The 23,916-nt window shown below is 44.1% G+C and overlaps 1 protein-coding gene across 6 annotated transcripts in view; it reads right to left on the bottom strand.

The window, feature by feature from the left end:
- Positions 1-10,241: 10,241 nt before the first annotated feature.
- Positions 10,242-23,916, bottom strand: part of LOC144314529 (uncharacterized) — a 59,249-nt gene continuing 45,574 nt past the window's right edge. For 4 of the 6 annotated variants that reach the window (XM_077898807.1, XM_077898803.1, XM_077898791.1 and 1 more), the window contains 3 exons: positions 13,889-14,122; positions 12,874-12,960; positions 10,242-10,522 (listed from right to left, as the gene is read on the bottom strand). In XM_077898807.1, the coding sequence (XP_077754933.1) occupies positions 10,404-10,522; positions 12,874-12,960; positions 13,889-14,122 (440 nt within the window). In that variant the 3' untranslated portion in view covers positions 10,242-10,403. The remainder of the gene's footprint in view (positions 10,523-12,873; positions 12,961-13,888; positions 14,123-23,916) is intronic. The other 2 variants (XM_077898813.1, XM_077898780.1) reach the window with 2 other exon arrangements.

Below are 23,916 nucleotides of genomic sequence, written 5' to 3'. Positions count from 1 at the left end.
ACCCATCACAGCCTGTGGGATCATGGCAAGGAAAACTCAGTGTTTCTCCTTAACTCTCACCCTGCTACCACACAACACTTCTGACACCAGATTTTTCCTACACATGCAGCAATTCTCTGTAACACCACCTGGGTATCCTACAATTCAATTCAATTTGGACACTAATTAGAGTTAGGGAAGACCCCACAGGTCAGGGGCTCAGTCATATAAGGCTGCCCTTACTTCATATGCAAATTGCAAGATCAGATTGTCACCTGGAATCAAGGTTCCAGCTACACGTTCATCTCCTCAGGTTCAATCATTTGCTAGAACGGCTCATAGGACTCAGGGAAACATTTACTTGTGTTTACTGGTTTATTAGATGATAAAGGATATGATAAAGGACACAAGTGAATAGCCAGATAGAGAAATATATAGGGCAAAGTCCGGAAAGGTACAGAGCACAGGAGCTCCTGTCTCTGTGGCATTGGGGTGCACCACCTCCCAGCATGTGGATGTGTTCACCAACCTGTGAACTCTCCAAACCCCCTGCTTTTATGGAGGCTCCATCACATGAGCATGATCAATCATTCACTTCATTCCTAGTCCCTTTCCTCTTTCCATAGGATGAGAGGTGGGGTTGAAAGTTGCATGTTTCTTTTTTTTTTTTTTTTTTTTCTTCTTTTTCGAAAGTTGCATGTTTCTAATCATGACTTGGTCCTTCTGGTGACCAGCCTCCATCTTGAGAAGGGAGCCCACCAAAAATCACTTTATAAAGATAAAAGACACTCCCAATCACCCAAGAAATCCCAAGGAATTTAGGAGCTCTGTGCCAGGAACTAGGTTCAAAAACCAAATGTTAGAACAAAAGATGCTCCTAAATGCTCTTATCACTTAGGAAATTATATAAACATTTTAGGAGCTCTGTGCTGGGAACTGGGGACAAAGACCAAAACACCTGGTTTCTCTTATTTCACAGGTAATCCCCTTCTTTTCATTTTGATTCAGTGGCATGAGGAGCCCCGGCAGGTCAGACGGCAGTCTCAACTGCTAATTCAAAGGAACCACTGTTGGGTCCCCTAGGAAAGCATCTTTCCCTTAAAAAATAAAACCTACAAGAGCTTAAATTTGGGGCAACAGAAAGCAAAAATTCTAGAAGTGTGTTATCAGGTATAATTGTGGGATTCCTGACCCATGAATACTGTCTAAGGCAGAATTCTATTTTTTCATCACTGTTTGATGTAACTCAATGAACTAGCAAGATCACATTCATTAACTAGGGAAAGTGAATCCAATTCCCTTTGACCTATTTTTCTCCCCAGCTGCATAGGCATCCCACAGTTGTTTAATCAACCCACCTAGGGAAAGCTTGCAGATAATCCAACTTTTTAATTATACCTCCCCAGCCTGAGGGGCTGCCAGTCTTGGCCTCTTGGATTTCTTAACCTATTCCCCGACAGCACAGCCATCCAATTGCCATCTTCTCTCAGCAGCGAAAGGACATCTCCTTTGCACAAAGGAATGTCTCCCCAGAATAGCAATGTAGTACTTTCCATGAGCATGTGAAAGCATCCCTCCTGGTCCCCTGAGCTGTGTATCAGTTGAAAACAACACATCATATTGAGTCAACTCTGTTTCATAACCCCTGAGTGAGGCAAGATGTCAGGCACTCCAGACAGCTTCACCAACCACCCATCACATGGAACCCTGTTCCCAGGAAAAGCCCGATTCTGTGCCTTCCCCTGCCCAGCACATCAAGTTCCTTTCACTGGAATCCATGCTTTAACGACCACATGTGAAGTGTAGCTAGAGAACAAGAAGACAGTCTGTTGTGTTGTTTCTGGCACCACATCACTACTTTATAACCATATTTCACAGCTAAAGGTTTCATCTTGTATCTTAACAAATATAAAAACAGACTTCTCAAAAAAGCCAAGAGCTGATCTGGGGGGATAAACACCCCAGCTCATCTCCCAGGAGAGAAAGCATTAACCATTTCTCAATTTCCTTTTTCCTTCATAAGAACAAAAAAGCATGACATCGTGCTGAGGGAAGTGACCTTTCATCTTGCCATTGACTGAGTTTGTAAAAAAAGGGAGAACCATGTATTTGGCTTGAAGTCTGCACAGCCACCTAGAGACAAACCAAAATAACACAAACAAAAGTACCCCCAGGCTGCTGCTCCCTGGAGAAGTGGTGGGTAAAAACTTGTCCCAAAGATTACAAAACACAGTAGGCTGGTATGTGGTGCCAGGTGGGGGCAAGAGGATATAGGAGAGGGGAGGGCAACTGTTGAAAACCACAAGCATATTTTTTAAATTTCAAATTGTAGAAGGATGGCATTGTCTCAAGAGTTTGAGTTATAAAAAATAAAACAAAACACTCAGCATCTCTTACTGCTCTTGACAGGTCACATGTGACAAAACATAACTTCTTGGAAAACATAAATGTGGGCAGCCCGGATGGCTCAGTGGTTTAGCGCCAACTTCAGCCCAGGGCCTGATCCTGGAGATCTGGGATCGAGTCCCACGTCGGGATCCCTGCATAGAGCCTGCTTCTCCCTCTGCCTGCGTCTCTGCCTCTCTCTCTCTCTCTCTCATTAATAAATAAATTAAGAAAAAAAAACCATAAATGTGCTGGAGGTTAGGCACCAAAGACCAAGTTCTAGCAAAGTCTGGGTCCTTGATGCACTCCAGCTCTCACAAAAATAAGTATAAGTTGTGGAGGAAGACTTAGATGTCTGTTTACTTCCAAAGAAACAGTATGTGATCCTATGGTATGAGTGCCATTCTTTAAAGAAAACAAATTTCCAAACGGTAAGAACCATAGATAAGTGTAGGGCAACTTTATCCTTGTTGCCAAAATGGGGATACCACTGGCCATTTGCCCTGGATCTCTGCTGTCCCAATAACCTGAGGTGCCCTGGTGGCAACGTAAGAGGGGAAAAACAAATGCAATCTTAGTTCTTATTTATTATTTCAAGCAGAAAAGTGTTGTTGCAGATCTATATATTTCAGATGGCAGGTCAGCCTGCCCTGCAAAGTAACCAGACTTTCTGCAGATGGTCAGTAGAATCTCTTTTGTTAATCTTCAGAAACATGAAAGAATTGCTACGATGACCTGCCCCTACCCTCTCTTTTGCCCTCGGCCCCTCCCTCTCTGCCAATCAGCAGTCCTCCCAATGCCCTGGCATCATCAAAGTTCGTTGTTATGTATGAGAGCTGCCATATGCTTCTGGGATGTTTGAAATATTTTGAAAACATGCAGAGGCTAAATGATATTTATGGGTCCCTTGTTTTGCCCTCACTATTTATTCCATTCTCCTTATTCTGCTCAGATCTTCTTGTCTAGATAGAACGATCCTCCTCTCCTAAATCAGAGGCAGGGAGGACCACCGCCACTCTTGGCACTGCACTCTTTCACTCCCCACCAAAGCCACCATTGTCTCCTTCCCACAGTTCTGCTGAATCCAGGTTAGGATCTTCATAGGAAAAGAGCTTGAGAAGAGTCCAGAAGCCAAGAAATATTTTGCTTCTAGGGTCCTGCACAGAATTTGTTTCTTCCTTGCTTCACAAAAATTATGTTATGGTACATGGTGTCGGCCACTAAGATTGAAGGGGAAGCTTTCAAGTTTGTCCTTGTCAGGAAGGAATGTTTCAATCATCCTGTGTACTTATGAGTCTTTTCTCATTCTTTAAAGTGCCTGGGAAGTTCCGATTTTTTCATAAGTTTTGCTTTTCATTATTACGTGCCTACTGTCTGCCTGGCCTTATGCTTTTCTTTCGATCTATCATACTATGCTTTTTATTTGTATATACAACAAAGCTGGGAATCGCCCAAGTATGATCTGAGAGGAAATGTCCTTCTGCTGACTCTTGGTGCTTTCAAAAAAAAGTAATGGAGAAGACAATAACCTTCATCTATTATTATTGCTTTTATTATCAAAACCCTTGGCCACTGAGTAGGTCACTGCATAAGAGGGGAGCTGGGTGGGGACAGTCCTCACTCAGCTCTATTAAGGATGCCATAGCCCTGGTGCTATGCCAAATCTAAAATACAAGTCCATTCTCCACTTGGAACTGGGGATCTGGTGGAAATCTCAAGTCATTTGTGTCAGTGGGTGTCATGTAAGATCAAACCCAGTGATGGCTCCTTCCTCACATGCCTCCCATCTGCAGATCCAGAAATGTTTGCTAGCACTTATGCTTTCTTTCCAAACAGTCTGAATAGATGGTTAATCAAATGACAGCTATGGATATAAAAGAAGACAAAAGGACTAAGCTTCTAAATTGGGTCTGCTCAGGGGTCTCATGAGGTGGCTGGCTCCACTTGGAGCATTTCTGCTGTACTTCAGAGTTGAACAGAGAATACAAACCAAACTCTCATTGTCTCTTATCCAGGTTTTCCAGGAGCTGCAGATTCAAACAGAAGCTGCATCTCTCTGCCTTGGGTGTGGTCTCCTGGGACAAAGAGGAAGAGCAGGATGAGAACAAAGTTGGTGACCTCTTATCAGTGGAAGAAATGCTCTCTTCTTCATCCTGGCCTCTAACCCTTGTATCATCGAGTTTCCGTGAGTGCCGCCAAGTTCCATGGCAGGTGTACAACACAAAGATCCTCAGGAAGGATCTGGTCCTTTAAGTAACTCATGAATGCTACAAGACGTTAAAATGTGAAAGCGTCCTCCTGAGAATCAATAAGGAAGGGTCTGCACTGTTATATGCACATATGCCCATAGGCATTACTATAATTATTCCCTCTTTGCTTTGGGAATGGTTGTCCATGTCAGCTACATCAAAGGGACAATAACCTCAGAAGGGGCAGTTTTCTTCCTTCAACATGGAACAGAAGGTAACGTAAATATAAGTCCATTTTGTCCTCAACATCATCATTCTTTGTGCCAGTGACCTCACAATTCACACACAGTGCCAGGTCTCCTTCCATCTCCATCCCCCATAGAAACGCGTAGCTCCAACCCGCAACTCCCTACTGGCCCAGAGACTGGCACATAGTAACACTCATAAAATACATGTTGAGTCTAATTGAATCTTTTTGGTGATTTCTGTGAAGCCTTCTTCACCTCCCCCTACCATCCATACTCACCTGTGCTCTCAGCTGACCGCCAGGAGCCACATGAGTGAGAGACCCACAGGGGCAGTGCTCCTGGGCTGCCCCCCACATCAGGTACTTAAAGGCAGACAGTCACCCTCTGTAAACATGCCTTAGCTGGCAACAGAGACTCTAAGGAATCTCTGGAGAGCCCTGGTAGAGGGGGGTCCTCTCCGTGCATTTCATCAGCCCCGTCTTTCCCTGTCTAGACAGTGCACCCTGACTCCGGTTCTCCCAGGCTGAGAAGCTCTATAGGGATTTGGAAATGGTCTAGAATATGAAGCCAAGAAGACCTACATTAGAATTCTAGCATGTACTTGCCTATTTTCCAGGGGCAAATTCCCCCACATTTCTGAGCTTTAATTTTCTCAACTGTTAAGGAAGTAATATTATACAAAGTAAAGGATTTTGAGAAGAAATAAATGAGTTGCTACCACAGACAGTTTTGAGGATTGAGGGGGAAAAAAGCAGCTTAAGTAAAATTCCGAGCACTTAGCAGGTGCGTGATACAAATGCTGGCTGCTAATTTTTTTTTTTCATGGAGGGAAAAGCCAGGTCAGTAAAGATGGGCTTCCCTGCCAAGATGATGGGTCAGATTAGAACCATTCCTCACAGTCTCTAATCTCAGTCTCTTAGGGGTGACTGGAAATTTTCCAACAACCTCCCTACTTGCTCTAAATTGCTCTGGCAAACCACTTAGTAGCAAAGTGTGGAGGAGAGTTTTGTGCTGTAGAGCAGATGCACACATCTGCGAAGAGGGCTCCCTTTGCAGCCACACAGAGGTTCAATTTATACCTGAAAGGCATGGAGTTGGGCAGCACGACTGAGACATTCAATGAGCACCGTTACATGAGAAGTAGGTCCTATGAGGCTGGTAGCCACAGATTTGGGGCTTGGCAGGAAAGGGCTGGTATTGCATCACCTCCCTTCACTTGCTGCAATATTCTAGATAAACAGTTTCTATTTTATCCTTGTGGTAGGTAATGGTGATCCCATAAACTTGGTAGGATCAGCTCACACCCACAAGGTAGGAGCCAAAGTTAACATTTGCATCCTACTCCTCTGGCAGAGAAGTTGTAGACTATTACTAACAGGCAGCAGTGTAGGTCCACAGCGCTTGCTATATGCCCAACACTACACTGAGCACTTGACACACAACACATCATCCACTTCCCTTCTGACACAGATACCTGCCCTCGTCTCACGTGAGGTAAGAGTCTTTCAAACGAGGCGTCACAGATTTTCTTTTTCCAGAAAGGCTTCCTCTAAGTCACAAAAAAAATGATTCGTCTGAGTAATGTCAGAAGTCCCACCACATCCAGTATCAGGTGACCAAGAGATGCCCCAGTGTCATGTGGGGCCCAAGGTACTGCGCCCGAGGATGGCTGCACCCTGGACCAGTTCCTTCAGCATGGCACTGGGATCCTGTGAGATCATGTAACCAGCTGCTGGTTGGTTCACTGGGATGAATTCCAGCTATCATGTCACTACCAGCCAACCAGCATATGCAGCGCTTCTTTTTATAAAAAGGAACTTGCAGGGGCACCTGGGTAGCTCAGCAGTTGAGCATCTGCCTTTGGCTCAGGTCATGATCCCGGGATCCTGGGATCAAGTCCACATCAGGCTCCCCACAGGGAGCCTGCTTCTCCCTCTGCCTATGTCTCTGCCTCACTCTCTGTGTCTCCCATAAATAAATGAATAAAATCTTTAAAAAAAGAAGGAGGGGCACCTGGGTGGCTCAGTGGTTGAGCATCTGCCTTTGGCTCAGGGCATTATCCCAGGGTCCTAGGATCCAGTCCCAGATCAGGTTCCCCGCATGGAGCCTGCTTCTCCTTCTGCCTATGTCTCTGCCTCTCTGTGTGTCTCTCATGAATAAATGAATAAAGTCAAAAAAAAAAAAAAAAGGAACTTCCAAACACTGTGTCACTGTGTTGCTCTGGGAATGAAATGAAGTAATACGTGTAAGCCTGCTAGCGCAGAGCCTGCCACAGAGAATGGAAACCGAGAGCTCTGCACCAGGACATTCCTGTCAAAAGGAGCAGCACGTGCAAAGGCAAAGGGACAGGCTGGGTGACCTGAGAACAAGGGTACACTAGTTTGCTGGGGCTGCCTTAACAAAGGACCACAGACTCCATGGCTCAAACCACAGAGACAGTGATGCCTCACAGTTCTGGAGGCTCCAAGTCTATAATCAAAGTGTCAGCAGAGTTGGTTCCTTCAGAAGGCAGCAGACCTTGATTTGTGGATGGCTGTCTTCCCTCTACATATATCTCTTTGCCTGAATTCCCCCCTTTTAAAGGACACCAGTCGTATTGGATTAGGGCCCATCCTAACGATATCACTTTGACTTGATTACTCCTGTAAATGTATTATCTCCAAAAACGGACACAATCTGAGGTCCCGGGGGTTAGGAGTGCCCCAACATATGAATTAGAGGCGGCAGGTGTGGGGGAGCAATTCAATGCTTAACCAAGGAATTGGTTTCACTGGATTGTACTGGGAGGGTTGGGGGCAGGTGGAGGGGCAGTCAGAATGAACAGGTAAGACAAAATGATCCTGAAAAGCTAGCTGGAGACCAAATCCTTTAAGTGATATTCACTGCACATCAATGTGTCATCAATACTGGACTGAGGAAATTCGAAGGGCAATAAGGTATGACCTCTGATCTTAATGGGCTGCCAGTCTGGTGAAGACAGGTCTTGAAGAGGTCATTCAAATAGCGGGCCAGGCGTGCACTTGAATAATGGAAATAATATAATAATAATAATAATAATAATAATAATAATAATAATAATTTTAATGGGAAACACAGAGGCAGGAGCCCCTCACCCAGTGCTGCCTGGAGTGTACTAGTAAGGTTGTAGTGGTGGGGGGGTACCCCAAAGTCCTGAAATGCCAGAGATGCCTCAGGGCTGGGCCAGAATTGGGTTAGCCCCCACCTGGAGGGAAGAGCAGCCTGAGTCCAAGCCTTCCCCTGAACTGATCCAGTCACTATAGGAGCATGAACTGGTCTGTGCCCTAAACCCCCCGGAGTACCTTGCAAATATTGTCAGGGCACTAAGCCTGCAGAAAGCATCACAGGAGACCCAAAGGGGAATCCAGCTAGATCTGGTAGGAGAAGGCAATGTATATCTGAGAAGACAAAACATGGTGTCAAAATTGATGGTCTCACAAGAAGATCAGATGGGATGATAGGAGAGTTCTGAAAGAGGTGGTGTATTAGTTCCCTGAGGCTGAGGTAACAAATCACCACAATCCTAGAGGCTTGAAACAACAGATATTTATTCTGTCATCATTCTAGAGGCCAGAAGGGCAAGACCAAAGTGTCGGCAGGTTGACTCCCTCTGGAGGCTCTAAGCGAGAACCTTCTGGTGGAACAGGCAATCCTTAGCATTCCTAGCTCTGCAGATGCATCAATTCAATCCCTGCCTCATCTTCACATGGCCTCCCCTCTGTGTCTCCATGTGTCTTCTATCTCTTATAAGGAACCCCTTCACTGGACTGAGGGTCTACCCTAATCCAGGGTGAGCTCATCCCAAAATCCTCCCCTTCATTACATTTGCAAAGACCACTTCCAGATGAGGACACGTTCACAGGTACTGGGAGTTAGAAACTAGACATATCTTTTTGAGGGGACACAATTCAACTCATGAGCAGCAGTTTGCCTCAAGCTGGAAGAAATAAGGGGGGATTTGGGGGTGGGAAGTGGGTAGCATCGGAGCTGGCCTAGCAGGAAGATGCAGGATTGGGCCTTTGGAGAGGTGCGGAAAGAACATTCCAGCACAGGGGCAGGAGGAGCAAAGTTTTAGAGGCAAGAGAGCACCCTTCACATCCAGAGGACACCAGCTGTGTCACAAGAGGACTGAAGGAGACTTTGTATCTGACCGTCCCTTCCTTGCGATCCTTTAAGTTGCCCCTGACATGACCCAGCCCTGAGTTCAGCCATGTGACAGAGATCTAGAACAAGGCAGCCCCCCCATTCCTTCAGTGCAATTCCAGCTTGCCCAGGTCTTGAGTTGCTCTGCTCTGACTCCCTTACAAACGTGCTCAGTGAAATGTATCCAAAGCACCTCCCTACACCTCAGCTTGACCAGGTGCTTTAAGAGTGAAAAAGTACTATTTTAATTAAGAAAACAAACCCTGGCATTTGAAGGGGGAGACTACCTTGAAATTTTAAGGTAAGGTGAGGCTGGGCATTGGGGGTGGTGGTACTCATTCCTGCCTCTTGGGTTTGTGGTAAGGAGCTTATTTGATAAAGCCTAGACAATGCTTAGAGAGCTCAGCCTACAGGATAAGGCTGGCCACAGTAGACAAGCAAAACCTAGAGGAGTTGGGGAGACCGTCTTGGGCTCTCATGTGTCACTGAGTATCTTCATTAGAAAGGTTCTAGGAGCACTGGTCCACTGGCCGTGATGGGAAGGCACAGTGTGACTTGCATGTCAGCCTGACGGATTTCTACTTTATCCTAGAGCGAGTGAGAAGCTCTTGCCTTAAAAATCAGGAAGGTCAATTTGTTCCAGATTAACGTAATGCAAAAGATGAACAAGTACTTGACACACTTGGGCAGGGTCCATACCTCATGTTGTATGCTCCTTTTTCTCCTCCTTCAGAGCATTTCAAAGCCATAGAGAAAGCAGTTGTGTCTACCAATTGGAGACACACATTTCTTTTACCACCAAAAGATAGGGTTGATACAGTCTTTAGAAAGTTGTGTTTGCAAGATGAGCCATCACTCCTAGTGGCTAAGATAATTCTTTTCAACTAGTCATATAGCTGCCAGTCATTTTGTTACCTACTTGTGCTCTTACTGTTAAAAATTTGTTAATTTCTTCTTTAAAACCCACATTTGAGTCAGACTGAGTGAACTCTGCCGTGGGCATTTCCATCACTTGACACTGAGCTTCTTAGCAATAGCCAGAGGTGGGACTTTTTGGCAAATGCTGTTTATCCATCTTTGAAATGAGACATTGATTGCAAGCAGACTTAAAAGGAAATTCCTGTAAAAGCATTTTTTCAATCATAGTCTTTGTTTTTTTTTTTTTTTTTTTTTTTCACTTGCCCATAGCTTTCTGGAAAATTCTACTTTTGACAGAATTTTCTCATCATTGTTTTCAGTATAAATTTGTTTTGTTTTTTATTCATGGAAAGTTCAGGGGGGGAAAAATCCCTTTGGTAGCTTTTGAGATACGAGAATATGAAAAAAATATACTTTTTCCAATTAAAAGAAATCTTTGGCCTTATTTTTCTTTTTAATAAAAACTTTTGCATTTGAGGACTGGAGTAGACTCTTAGCAGTTGTTCTCAGCATTGGCTCCATGTTAAAACTCCTCGAGGGGCTTTAAAAAATGTTGATGCCCGAGGTGTCTGGCTGGCTCAGTCACTGGAGCGTATGACTCTTGTGGGTTCAAGCCCCACAAGAGACTGGTGTAGAGATTACCTAAAAATAACAATTTTTTAAAAAATAAAGTCTTTATTTGGGTGTAGAAATTACTTAAAATTGGCTGTAGCAATTACTTAAACATAAAATCTTTTTTTAAAAATAAAGTTGGGTATAGAGACTACTTAAAAATAAAATCTTTTTTTTAATAAGGGTTAGATGTAGGGATTACTTTAAAAAAAATTTTAATAGTCTTTTAGAAAAAAAAATACAGATGTCTGAGTCCAAAGACTCCAGAGAAATTGGTCTGGGTCCAAGTAAGGCTCTGGAATCATCAAAAGCTGCCAGTAGCTCTGAGCACTACTGTCCTAGGACACTACCACCCCAATCTCCAAACTTGGAAAAGGATGCAGTGGTTTGGAGATTTCAGAAGGGAAAAATCAACTCTTACTGGGAGTAGTTCTTCCGGTTGAAAGAAAAATAGTTATACTTACTACTGAGTAAACCATACAACTCTGAGAAAGACTTGAAGGAAATGTAACCAGAAACCCTTCAAATCCTCCCCCGCCCTCTCCCCTCCACACACACAACTGGTCAAGGATCACTAGTATCAGGACACATCACTCCTGTTGCTCTGGTAGAGACTCATTCTCCTCACTAACATTTAAGAGGAATCTTCCTCCATCCCACTGCCATCCCCCCCACCCCCCAGCCTCAGACATTCATGTGTGTGGGCATCAAAGATTGAGAGACTCTAGAGGACCAGCTGTTTTCCCTGCTCTGTGGCCACCTTCTCTCATCATCAAGTCTTTTCCTGAACTCTTGTAAAAGTCTTCTAAATGGCTCCTCTATGGGGGTCCCTGGGATAGTCTTTTCTCTGGTCACACTAAGAAGGTGAATGCCAAGATACACCACAGAGAAGACCAGACCCAGTGCCACGTCAGAAATGTCTTCTCCCTTCTGGTGAAGTCCCCAAACTGGAACATGACTCTGCCTTCTCCTCCCTCCTGATTCTGGGCTAACACCTGGATGGGCCCAACTAGTGAAGCTGCTGCCATCTGATGACACCCTGTTGCCATTAGCTGCAAAGTCAAACCACCAGCAAACCATGCCTGCTTCATGATCACAGATGGAAATTCATGGATTCAACCAGCCTTGACTGGCTGTCCCCGACAAGCTGGCCAATGTGGAGGGAATACTGACTTTATTTATTTTCTTTACAAGATTTTTTATTGATTGATTAATAAGAGACACACAGAGAGAGAGGCAGAGACAGGCAGAGGGAGAAGCCAGCTCCCTGTGGGAAGCCCAATGTGGGACTCAATCCCAGGACCCGAGGATCATGACCTGAGCCAAAGGTAGATGCTCAACCAAATGCCCGAGAATACCAATTTTAATAAGCCACAGCCACTGCCCTCATAGAGAGAGAAGCAAACCACTGCAGGAGACATCCCCGGGGCCTGGTTATCAGCCTTGTTTGAGCATCAGGGCACCTGAAAGTCCTAAGAAAGTGTCTTGATCTCTAGGAAATGTTAATATGTTGACTGTAAAACAGCTGCATGATTTTGTACCAAATCAAATGGCATCACAGAGTAGATTTCAACAGAGACAAATGCCAGTGACAAATTTTTTTCTTTTAAAGATCTTATTTACTTATTCATGAGAGGCACAGAGAGAGTGAGAGAGAGGCAGAGGCAGAGGCAGAGGGAGAAGCAGGCTCCCTGTGGGGAGCCTGATGCAGGACTCAATCCCAGGACCCCGGGTCACGACCTGAGCCTAAGGCAGACGCTCAACCACTGAGCCACCAGGTGCCCCTATGTCAGTGACAAATTAATAATAAATATGAAGGGTGGGGCTTAAAATGAAGAAAGTTCTATCTCTCAACTTAAATTTGTCCGTGAATCAAGAAAAGACCACCTTTCTTCTGTTTATTTTTTTTCTTTTTTTTTTTTAATTTTATTTATTTATGATAGTCACACAGAGAGAGAGAGAGAGAGAGGCAGAGACACAGGCAGAGGGAGAAGCAGGCTCCATGCACCGGGAGCCCGACGTGGGATTCGATCCGGGGTCTCCAGGATCGCGCCCTGGGCCAAAGGCAGGCGCCAAACCGCTGCGCCACCCAGGGATCCCTGTTTATTTTTTTTTAAAGGTTTTATTTATTCATGAGAGACACAGAGAGAGGCAGAGACACAGGCAGAAGGAGAAGCAGGCACAGGCTCCCTGCAGGGAAGCCCCATGTGGGACTCAATCCCAGGACTGAGGGCCATGCCACTGAGCCACCCTGATGCCCTGCCTTTCTTCTGTTTAGCCACAGAACACTGGAGAGCAGTTGAGGAACACCAGGAGGCTCCCTGGGAAGACATTAGGAGCCTCTCAGCTCTTTGATGGTCACATCCACACTACACAGTTACCTTCACTGTCGCAGGACAGCCCCAGACAGGGCTCCTGTGTGATGTATGTCCCACAGATGGCTCCTTTTCTGGGGGAAAGTAGTTTCTCTATTGAAAAAAAGCAGTACAGAAAATGTGTACATATTTTACTCATTTAATGAGCTCTGAGTAAAGTCGATAATCTGTATTATAGGGCTCACTGCTGAAATGCCATGTGAACTCTCAGAGTCGGCCTTCTTTATATTTTCAACCTGACCATGATTAACACAGAACGAAGTATGCAGGAAGGCAAACAAACTACAAAACTAAAAGGGGAGAAGATGTCCTGTCTGGGACTCCTGTGGGACATGGCCAGCATCTCCCCAAGGTCCTCTTGTTGAGGTCTGGCTGTGGGATTCTGCAAGAATCTGATGTCTGCAAGAGCTGATGATTTCCTCGGGCCATTTTGTTGACAATTCCAATTTTAGGATTGCAATGTAACATTGTCTCACTGTCCCTGTACAGGCTGTTCATATTTCCTTTTTGAAACCATGTCTTGTCTCCTCCCATGGCCAGCAAAAGGTCAGAACCTCCTGCCCAGATGGCTCCAGCCATTTTTGGGGAAGGCTGTGGGAAGTCTGGCCTCTTTCTGGATAGCTTCATGGACATTGAACAAAGGTCTGTTACACTCGTTTGGGAAGAGGTTCCTTAGGCTTGAGTATGGGATGGATTCTATAACACAGTCTGTTATGTGTTGTCAGGCTTAAGCAAACACCCTCCACCCTGCTCTCAGATTTCCTAGTTATCTGCAGAAATCCCCTTGAGTTAAGAAACATCTTAACGCATCAGTGTATGTGTGTCTATCTGAAGACCTGGCTTTTTATTTGAAGTGTCTCCAATTAGAGAAAATGGGAACTAAGTGACTTTCATTTAAGGAAGTTCCATCTGCCTATCATATTAAGGAGAGTTTAAAAATGAGAAGGAAGAAAAGAACCGCCAAAAAAAAGTAATTTCCTCCTTGACAATTATTTCTGAATAGGAACTTGAGCAATCTTACCCAAGAAATTCGGAGTTTTGTCCCAGTGAACTTGCTCAGGGGTGCATAAACAGATGCCCACCCTGATGGTGCGTAGGTGGGCGCAGGGCAGTCCACTGTTGTGTATAGAGTGCTTTGCTGCCCACCCCAAGCCCACCAGGCTTCCTGCAGCTTTCCTGGTATTCACCTCCAGTGATTCAGTCTTGAGAATCTGCTGCTTCAAAAAACCTGCCATTCTCTTCCCTTCGTCTTTATCTGTAGATTTTAACATAAGGGGGAGAGCTGATAGTAATCCCTTGACAAAGAAACAAATGCAAGCATACTTTCTGTCAATGCAGAGAGAGAGAGAGAGAGAGAGAGATGTAACATATATCTCCATATATCTATCGTTCTGGGCTGAATTATGTCCCCCACCAAATTCATCTGATGAAACCCTAACTCACAGTACCATAGAATGTAACCATACACGACTTTTATAAAGTGATTAACTGAAAAACGCAGCCATTCGGATGGGCTCTGAGCCAATATGAGTGATGTCCTTATAAGAGGTTAGATGCATAAAGAGACACCAGGAATGCTCCCACACAGAGAAAAGACCAAGTGAGGACACAGGGAGAAGGCAGCCATCCGAAAGCTAAGGGGAGAAGCCCTCAGGACAAACCAACCCTGCAGACACCTTGATCATGGACTTTCAGCCTCCAGAACTATGAAAAATACATTTGTGTTGCTTAAGCCCTCCCTCCCCCCACCAGTCGGTGGTATTTTGCTGTGATAGCCCTAGGAGAGTGTGTGTGAGTGTGCGTGTGCATGTGTGCATGTATGTACCAGCACAATGTGAGGAGGTGATAAAAATGAGAGGTTAGTTGCAAGGCAAAGCCTTCTCATTGAGTTAATTCTAGACAACTGAGTCAGTGATTATGTTGCTCAGGGGAAGCCCTCTGACAAGGATGTTGAGTGAAAAGTCCCATCTTTCCTGATCCATTTGTCAATCCATGGAGTTCTGACAGGAACATTAGCTCCCCTCATTAACACTGAAGAACCAGAGACAGTTTCTGGAAGAGTTAGATTTGAATTCCAACTGTTAGAACCAAGATATACATATTGTCAGTAGCTAATAACTGGGGAAACCAAAATGATGGGATAGGATTGTGATACACACTTCCTGAGTTTGAGAACAGCATCTTTTTTTGATATGTATATGTAAAGAGAGACAGACAGAGACAGACAGACACACAGACAGACGGAGTGAATACAAATAATATCAGGACTAAATTTACAGCAGTACCCAGTTCCACCCCTCTAGTCCACAGAGAAAGTCATTCTTTTCTGGAATTAGTAAACATCCTACTCAAAGTTTTATACATTCCACCCTTCAACTTTGCATCCTGAAAATTCCCTTGTATATAATGTGTAACCCTAAGTACTGACTTTTTTTTTAACACCTACAACCAAATGATTTTTATTTTACATCTCTACAGTCTATTTTTTTTTTAAGATTTTATTTATTTATTCATGAGAGACACAGAGAGAGAGGCAGAGACATAGGCAGAGGGAGAAGCAGGTTCCCCACATGGAGCCTGATGCAGCAGTCGATCCCAGGACTCTGGGATCATAACCTGAGCCGAAGGCAGAACGCCCAACCACTGAGCCACCTAGGTGCCCCTCTACCATCTATTTTAAATTGTATCATCATGAACACACTGAAAAATGCATCAGGGGCTCTTGGTGAGAAATACCATATCATCACGGAGCTGCTTTAAAATAAAAACTCGCACAAGCAAGAGATTAAATCAGTGCTTTTTAAAATCAGTACTTTCAGTGCAATGCAAAGTTGTCCTCATGACATGAGTACAAAAGCCATGAGAACAACTGACGGAGTCATGATTTGTTTCAGGCCTCTATTCCTGGATATACACCACGCCAAAACTCAGTCTCTCAAAACAACAGCAATTTCCAATTTCCCCTGATTCTGTGGATAGCTAGGCCGCTCCTCTACTGGTTTCACGGGGCTCACTCAGATGACAGCATTCTGCTGGAGTGTCACTCAGGTCTATGGGTGGGCGTCAGCTGTGGGCTGAGAGGCCTGGCCTCTCCTCCTCTAGGAGACTACACTGGTTTCCCATGAAGCAAGGTGGAAGCTTCCAGTTCAGGAGGGGTCCAGGCTCCAGAACTTTTGCTACAATTGACTAGTCAAAGCAAGTCATGACACCAGCCCAGTTTCGAGGAGTGGGGAAGTAGACTCCATCTCTTCGTGGGAGCAGCTGCAGAGAATTTATAGCCACATTTAATCAACCACAAGACTGCAGCAGATTCAAAGTCACTCCACTTTCTCACTTGATGAGCCAAAAGGGGTGAGTCAGGGAAACAGTTCTCCTGAGCTGATGCTCGTCTGTGGAGGGAAACTGAGGCCCAGCCTTCCTTCCTAGCCAAGAATGAACCTGCTGCTTCCAAGATGGCCTTGGTGCCCACAGTTGCAGAAACAGATCCCATTATAGAATCAATCAATTATTTACCCAGAAAGTCTGAAAGTAGTTGACATCACTGGTTCTCACAACTGGCTGCACATTGGAATTCTCCAGAGAGTTTTTAAAAATACTGATGTCTGTCTGGGTTCCATCTCCAGAAATTACAATTTCACTGGTATAGAATGTGGCCTTGGTATTGGGTATTTTTAAAAGCTCCCTAGGGGGTTCTAATGTGCAGCAAAATGTGTGAAGGACCAGTGTTTAAACTTGAAACTGCCTTTTCTCAATTGGCAAGAAAGATTCAACTTATTGATTCTATCTACCTGGTCATTTGTGATGTGGAAGTGGAAAAATGATGTTATACACACACATACACACACACAGCACAGCATGTTCTGGTAGACAGTGATATAGGAAGCTTGCTTTCAAGTGTTTAAGGATTTGCAACGGGTATTCTGTGGAGAACTGAGCTCTTAATGAGGAATAAGACACCCTGTGGGCAAACAGCCGAATCTAAGTTTGAGAACAAGCTAGAGTGTCTTGTGGTCCATTTGGTTTCCTTAACCCAGGGCCACTGGAAGTGAGTCACCAACAGGGGAATACCACAATTATCTGAAAAAATAAAATAAAACTAACAAAGCCTCTATATAGTCAGGTCTTGGGACTCTAACTGAGTCAAGCTGTGGATGCCTTATCTGTCTTTGGCTACCTAGTAAAGGTGCTTGGAATTATCTGAATGCAAAAGTTTGCACCATTCCTTTGGAACAGTCCCCAACTTCTTATCTGATAAAAAACAGCATTGAGGGGCACCTCGTTGGCTCACTCCCTAGAGCATGTAATCCAGTCTCAGCTTGTGAATTGGAGGCCTATGTTCAGTGTAGAGATTACTTACAAACAAAATCTTAAAAAAACAAAATAAAAACCAGCCTTGAGTATAGCAATTGGAGTAGAAATGTGTTGAAATATCTGATAAAAGCAGAAGTATAACTTCTTCTGGGGAACCCGCCATTTTATTCATTCTTAAAAATGAACATTTGTGCACTTCCTACTGTGCTCCGGAGCTTGTCTGAGGGTGTCAGCGTGAATTTCTCCATTGTAAGGGCCTACAGGCTAATGTCAAGGCCAAGACGTAGGAGTGAGTGAAAGCCAGCAAAGTGCCAGAATATTAGAATAACTCAGTGATTACAAAAACGCCATGCAGTCATGTACACCAGTACAGCAAGACTCCAATCTGTTCGCTGTTTACTCCATCATGAGGCTTCAGCAGAAGCCTTGGCCAGACCAGCTGCAGCAGCATGGCCCTGGACCTCATCAGGAACGTAACCCGCAGGCCTCTCTCAGGCCTGCTGAATCCAATCTCTGGGATGAGGCCCACGGCCTGTGTTTCCATGAGCCCTCAGGTGACGCTGAAGTGTGCTCAAGTTTGAGCACCCCCGTATGGCACATATGAAAAAGGATCACCCTTAAAGATCTGCTAAAGATTTCACAAAAGCCATGTCTCAGAAAGGGCACTGGGGTTCAGTTTCGCAGTCTACATGGATAACATTTAAGAAAGATACAAGAATGTTTGAAAATATGTCTTGCAATTTCCTAGCATTTTGTATAATGTTTTATGACCCAAAGACAGAAGGAAAAGTCTTGTGATTCTTCTTTCTGTTGCAAGAGCCCAGAAGTCATTAGAAAGAACACTGCAGGATCCTGGTCCTTACTATCCAACACCTGAAGAAGAGGGCCATGCAGTTATGAACATCACCTATGTACATAGATGACAAGACTGCCTTCCATGGCCTAGAATAAATGTGTCTTCGCTCTATAAGACTGTTCATTTTCACTCATCTGCCTTTCTCTAAGGGAGGCTGTACCAGGATCACCAGAATCATCGGGCTTCACCTTGCCTCCTCTGTGCAAAGTCTTTTCACCTGGATCACACGTGTTTTACACGACACCCTGGGACCGGTCCTAGACTGGAATTCAGAACCAATCTGTACAATTCCAATCAGGCCAGGTTGTGGCTTCAGTGGAGTCTCCTTACCCCATCTCCCCAGGCAGGAGCTGCATGGATGCTGGCCACCCCACCCTGAACCCCAGGCCCAGGAGCCAGAGCCGCCTTTGGAGGCCATTATTGGGAGATTTTCTCAGGAGATGCCAAATAAGGCACAGTATCTAAGAAAAGGGCCACACATATTCAAAGTGACAAATAATCGTCTTTTTAAAAATTTAAACGGGAGGTAAAAGCCCTGGGTAATTTTTTTTTCTATGACAAATGAAAAAGGAACTAAGTTTAAAAAAAAGAAAAAAGAAAGAAAGAAAGAAAGCATCTCTTTAAAAGGTATTTGAGGGCAGCCTGGGTGGCTCAGCAGTTTAGCGCTGCCTTCAGCCCAGGGTGTGATCCTGGAGACCCGGGATCGAGTCCCATGTCAGGCTCCCTGCATGGAGCCTGCTTCTCCCTCTGCCTGTGTCTCTGCCTCTCTCTCTCTCTCTGTGTCTCTCATGAATAAATAAAACCTTTAAAAAAAATGTATTTGAAAGCACGAGGCTAACTAAACATTTCCCATCATTTCTACTTTTCTTGTTCAGATTTTTTACAAAGGCTGCATGTGAATTTTGTGGACTGCTAACAAAGAAACCTCACTTTTCTTAAGTTTCTCTTTTTCTCTTCAATAGCTAATCTGCTGGATTATGATGTAGTTTGGTGGTGCTCAGGGTTGCTGACATATCCTTTTTGACAATGTGTTTTCTCTCTGTAATTTTTTGAGCCAAAATGTCATCAGAAAGGGAGGACTCTTTAGTTCTCAAAGTAATATATGCAAGCAAGTTGGAGCTTTGCCCACGGCACTGTGGCATTTGTATCATCAGCAATTCACAGATTATAATCTCCTAATCTCAGAATATTTTATTTATAATTCTTCATCTTTATCTCAATAAGTAAGGAAGGCAGTTTAAGAAGAACATTTTGTTCTAGCCTCTCTTATTTTTTCAAGCCAGCTTTCTGAAAACACAGAGTTCTTCAAACATTATTTTATGCTGAGGCTATATTTTGTCTTCCAATACAGAGATAAATTAGCTATCATAAAGACCTCAGAGGCAAATTTAAAACATGTGCATCCACTGCAGAAATTCTGGCATCTGCAGGTACAGCAAAAAATTCTGCAAGACACAATGACATTCTGCAATATTTCAGGGATGCTGGGGTCCCAGCAAACCTCAGAGACATTCAGATAACCCTTGTGCAACAGCATGAGTTAAAATTTGACTGGAGGACAGCTCTTTTCCAGCTCTTTGAGGACATAGACTGGATTTAGTCTAGGCCACCTTGAGGCCTCACCTGCCCTTTGTCCCAGCCTGGGAAGGGTCAGAATGTCTCTTCCAGCCCTATCCCACACCCATAAACCTTTCTCCGAGTTTCTTAGAGGAGATGCAAGCAAGGAGTTTTACTGCTAATCTACTGTAACCAGTCACTGTATTGATGGAACTTAGCAGAGCTGGGGACTTTGCAAATTACTGAATCCCATGCCCTCATTCGATGGTGAGAGCCACTGTCCCTCAGTTCTTTATTCTAAGTCCCGGTTCCCAGGGCCCCCACAGGCTGCATGCGGTATGGAGCACAGCCCTGGGATGGTCACAAGTCCACGCATTTGCAGCAGATGGAGCTAAAAGATCTCGGATGGGCCCACCTGGGGCATGGGGCATTCCTCCTCTGTGAGGATGAGGCTTTGGTGCTTGCAGGGACAGAGAGACAGACAGTTGTGACTGCCTTCCAAGGTCATCAACATAAGTCACCATCCTGGGGGCCCGGCGCTGAGACCTCTTATCTCAGACCTCTCTTGTGTAAGAAGTCCATGGGCCCATTCCAAAGTGCTGCATCACATTAGACTACCAGTCACCAGGGCAAGGCTTGCATGGAACAGGTCCTCATTAATCACAGCCCTCGTGGACGGTCACTGTGCCATTCTGACAAAGAGAAAAGGTCTCTCTCAGAGAGGCAAGTAGTCACAGAGGCCAAGTCTCACTGCAATACCAGTAAATGTGCAGTGAGATTTTAACACTTCACTGAATAACACAATTTTAATGTGGAAAAGAATCAAAGGATAGTAGATAATGCATACCAGCCCTGTGCAGAGTACTGTGAAGGCACTCGTAAGGACAAAGGTGAAAACCGGCCCCTGCTTTCTGGAGGCACCGGGTGAGCTGCTGTTGCAGAACTGGAAAAGGGAGTTTAATTCCTTCGGGAAGAGTCTGTGGGGTTCTCTTAGAGAAGATGGGACATGAAGAGGACTCTGTAGGAGGAAAAGGTAGCTGCTCTGATAGACAAATATGTGGTGAACAGCATCCTAAGCAGGCAACAGCTTCCTCCTAGGCCTGGAGATGTAAGAGTGCACTTTTAGGGAATGATGAGAGACTCTGTGACTGACACATGACAAGTCATGGAGAGAGGAGGCATAATCAAAGAAAAGGCTGGAGATCTTTTTAATTTTTTTGTGTGCGGTAACTTGAATTTTTTCTTATTTTGTAGTAACTTGTATTAATCATTAGGTATCCAGGCAGTGGCTGATGTAGAAGTCCTCTAGGAAACTGTGACCTCTTTGGAAAAACCATCCTCTTTGCCCGAAATAGTTGCTCTCACTCTAGTTATAGAAGGTGGGGCACTGGGCAGTCAAGACGGAGAAGGGAAGAGCAGGCTTGGAATGAAGAGACTGGTTCTGGAGTTGATGTCCTACAGGCAAGATGGGTAACACTACACACACAGCAGTCAGGACTGGAGTAGTAACTGAGCTCGCTCAACAGAGAAATCACAGGGACTGACAACAGGGTTCCTCGTCTAGACAGTAACCACAGTAAAAACAAAGCCAGTTCTAGGAGAAAAATCCATTTGTGATCAGGAGCTAATAAAAGTCCTGGCATACAAAGCATCTTGACTGTGATCAGGAGCTAATAAGAGTCCTGGCATAAGAAGCATCCGTCTTGTCTATTTCTGCTTGCTAGTAAAAGCCACTTAGGTCCCTTTCCCTGTTCTGAAAACTCTTGTCACATCAGACAAGAGCTTGCTTTTCTAAGAAAATTCTTTTCTAAGAAAATTCTAAGAAAAATCTCCATGCCAGAGAGCTCAGCACTTCCCTTCCCCACCAAAGTAGGATATGGTATGTTGATGCAAGAACTAGAAACAAATGGAAAATTCTAATTTGTCAATGTAATGGTTTCTGCACATCACTGAACCTTCGGTGCTATATATTTTTAAAGATGATGTAAATTGTATTCTCTCTATGATTATTAAAGAAAGTGACAGAGGAGATTTGAAGTTTCAGGACAATGCCCTAAATCTGACTCTCTCTGCTAGGTAAGAGTTCCCTAGAAGGATTCACCAGGACTCATCTGGCATTGAATGGATAGAATAGGTCTAGACATCTTGTTTCCATTTATAAATGAATATCCCTTGAAGGATTATCCTTGAGAAACTGGAAAGAGCAAAGTTCAAACCCAGTGGTGTGACCTTGGGAGAGCTACCTGACCCATGGAGGCCCAGCTGTCACATCTACAAGCCTCAAAGAATGACATACTCAGAACATTGTTTTAGCAATTATGTGAGATAAGGTATTTGAAAATAAAATAAATTTAATGCCCTACAGTATATGGCACATAGTAGGTGTTAAGTAAATAGGTCTCACACCCTAGAATACAGAGCTAATGGATGGATGCCAAAACCCAAGGTGACGTTTAAAAGAACATTTCCTACTGGGATGATGAAGGCTCAGAGGTCTTTTCATTTCAAAAAGAGATGCTTGTTTGTTTGCTTGGGGCAGGGGTTTGGGGGCCACACGGCCTGAGTAAAGGAAGCTGAAAACTCTATCCCCCAGAATGGGATGGCACTTAAGACATGAGAGTTTTTGGTAGGTGGGTTCCCCTTTGACATAACCAGAGCCTTCTGCTGGATAGAGAAGGGCTTACTCAGGAAGGACCACGCCCTTAGCCCGGGATGACTTTGAGAACAATCATAAAGAGACAACTTGGCAGGGATGCTGCATCAACAGAAGAGGGACAGGACATTAAACTAGTTGCTCACTTAAAACCTATTCAGCCCTGAAATTCAACGTCAACAAATGTCCACACCTAGTCCCATAATACAGTCCCAGGATAAGAAAAGGAAAAAGAAGAGGAGGAGGAAGGCAACCCTGGTGGCTTAGTGGTTTAGCACCGCTTGCAGCCCGGGGTGTGATCCTGGAGACCCGGAATCGAGTCCCACGTCAGGCTCCCTGCATGGAGCCTGCTTCTCCCTCTGCCTGTGTCTCTGCCTCTCTCTCTCTGTCTCTATGAATAAATAAATAAAATCGAAGAGGAGGAGGAGAGAGGAAGAGAAAAATTAAACTAGATTACAGAAAATGTTACAACCAATATAATTTATAGCATTTGCATTTTAAACATTTCTTCTTTATAAAATGTCCAGAGTCATCACAATATCATTAACAGATAATATAAACTGTTACTACCTTTTTTCAAGAGTTGTTACTGAAATAAGCATGTTTATTTAGGTCTAATTCTTAGTCTATTTCATAATAAATTTAAATATATGATTCTCTACATAATAAAAAAAACAGTATGCCAACAACAATCAAATCTTAAAAATTCAAAAAGCTTTGGTGGGGGTACTTGGCTGGCTCAGTTGGTGGAGAACTCGACTTTTGATTTTGGGATCATGAGTTTTAAAAATGTTTTAAAAATGTTTGTTAGGGCCCATTGATGGTTAAAAGCTGAATAAAGATTTTTTTTAATACAAAAAATTTTGGGATTACATATCCAAGGGGAAATAGTACTTTTCTTATATCCAACTAACCTCATTTTTTTCCACTGTCATATTTTGATGGCTGAGTTTATAGTGAGGGACATTGGTATCATTAGAAGGACTCAGAGGAGCGCTTGTGTGGCTCAGTCAGTTGAGCATCTGACTCTTAATTTTGGTTCTGGTCATGATCTCAGGGTCATGGTATCAAGCCCCACCAGCCTTTGCACACAGTGGGGAGTTGGCCTGAGATTCATTCTCTCTCTCTCTCTCTCTCTCTCTCTTCCTTTGCCCCTCCACCTGTTTGTGCGCTCTCTCCTCTCTCTCTTAAATAAATAAATCTTAAAAAAAAAGTATACAGAATCAAAGAAAAAGGTACCAACGCTTGGGGCTTTAGAAATGCTCTTCCATACTGGAACACCTGAGTGGCTCAGTTGGTTAAAATGGAAAATAGAGTAATTTCAGGTTCCTCAAAAATGGCTGCATCCATGAGGAGAGGTAATGATGCACCACAAGTATCAGAAACTTTCTCATGGAGAGACTCCTAACTCTGGGAAACGAATAAGGGGTAGTGGAAGGGGAGGTGAGTGGGGGGATGGGTGACTGGGAGACGGGCACTGAGGGGGGCACTTGACGGGATGAATACTGGGTGTTATACTATATATTGGCAAATCAAACTCCAATAAAAAATATACAAAAAAAAAAGAGAAACTTTCTCATGTGCACAGATGTGATGTAGATCAGCAGTTCTCAAACTCTTTGGTCTCAGGAACCCTTCTCATAATCATTGACAAGTCTAAAGAGATTTAATT

Source organism: Canis aureus, chromosome 1, assembly GCF_053574225.1.
Source record: "Canis aureus isolate CA01 chromosome 1, VMU_Caureus_v.1.0, whole genome shotgun sequence".
In the NCBI taxonomy this organism is placed as follows: domain Eukaryota; kingdom Metazoa; phylum Chordata; class Mammalia; order Carnivora; family Canidae; genus Canis; species Canis aureus.
The sequence above is the reverse complement of the archived record's forward strand: the minus strand, read 5'-3'. Positions and strand labels throughout refer to the sequence as shown.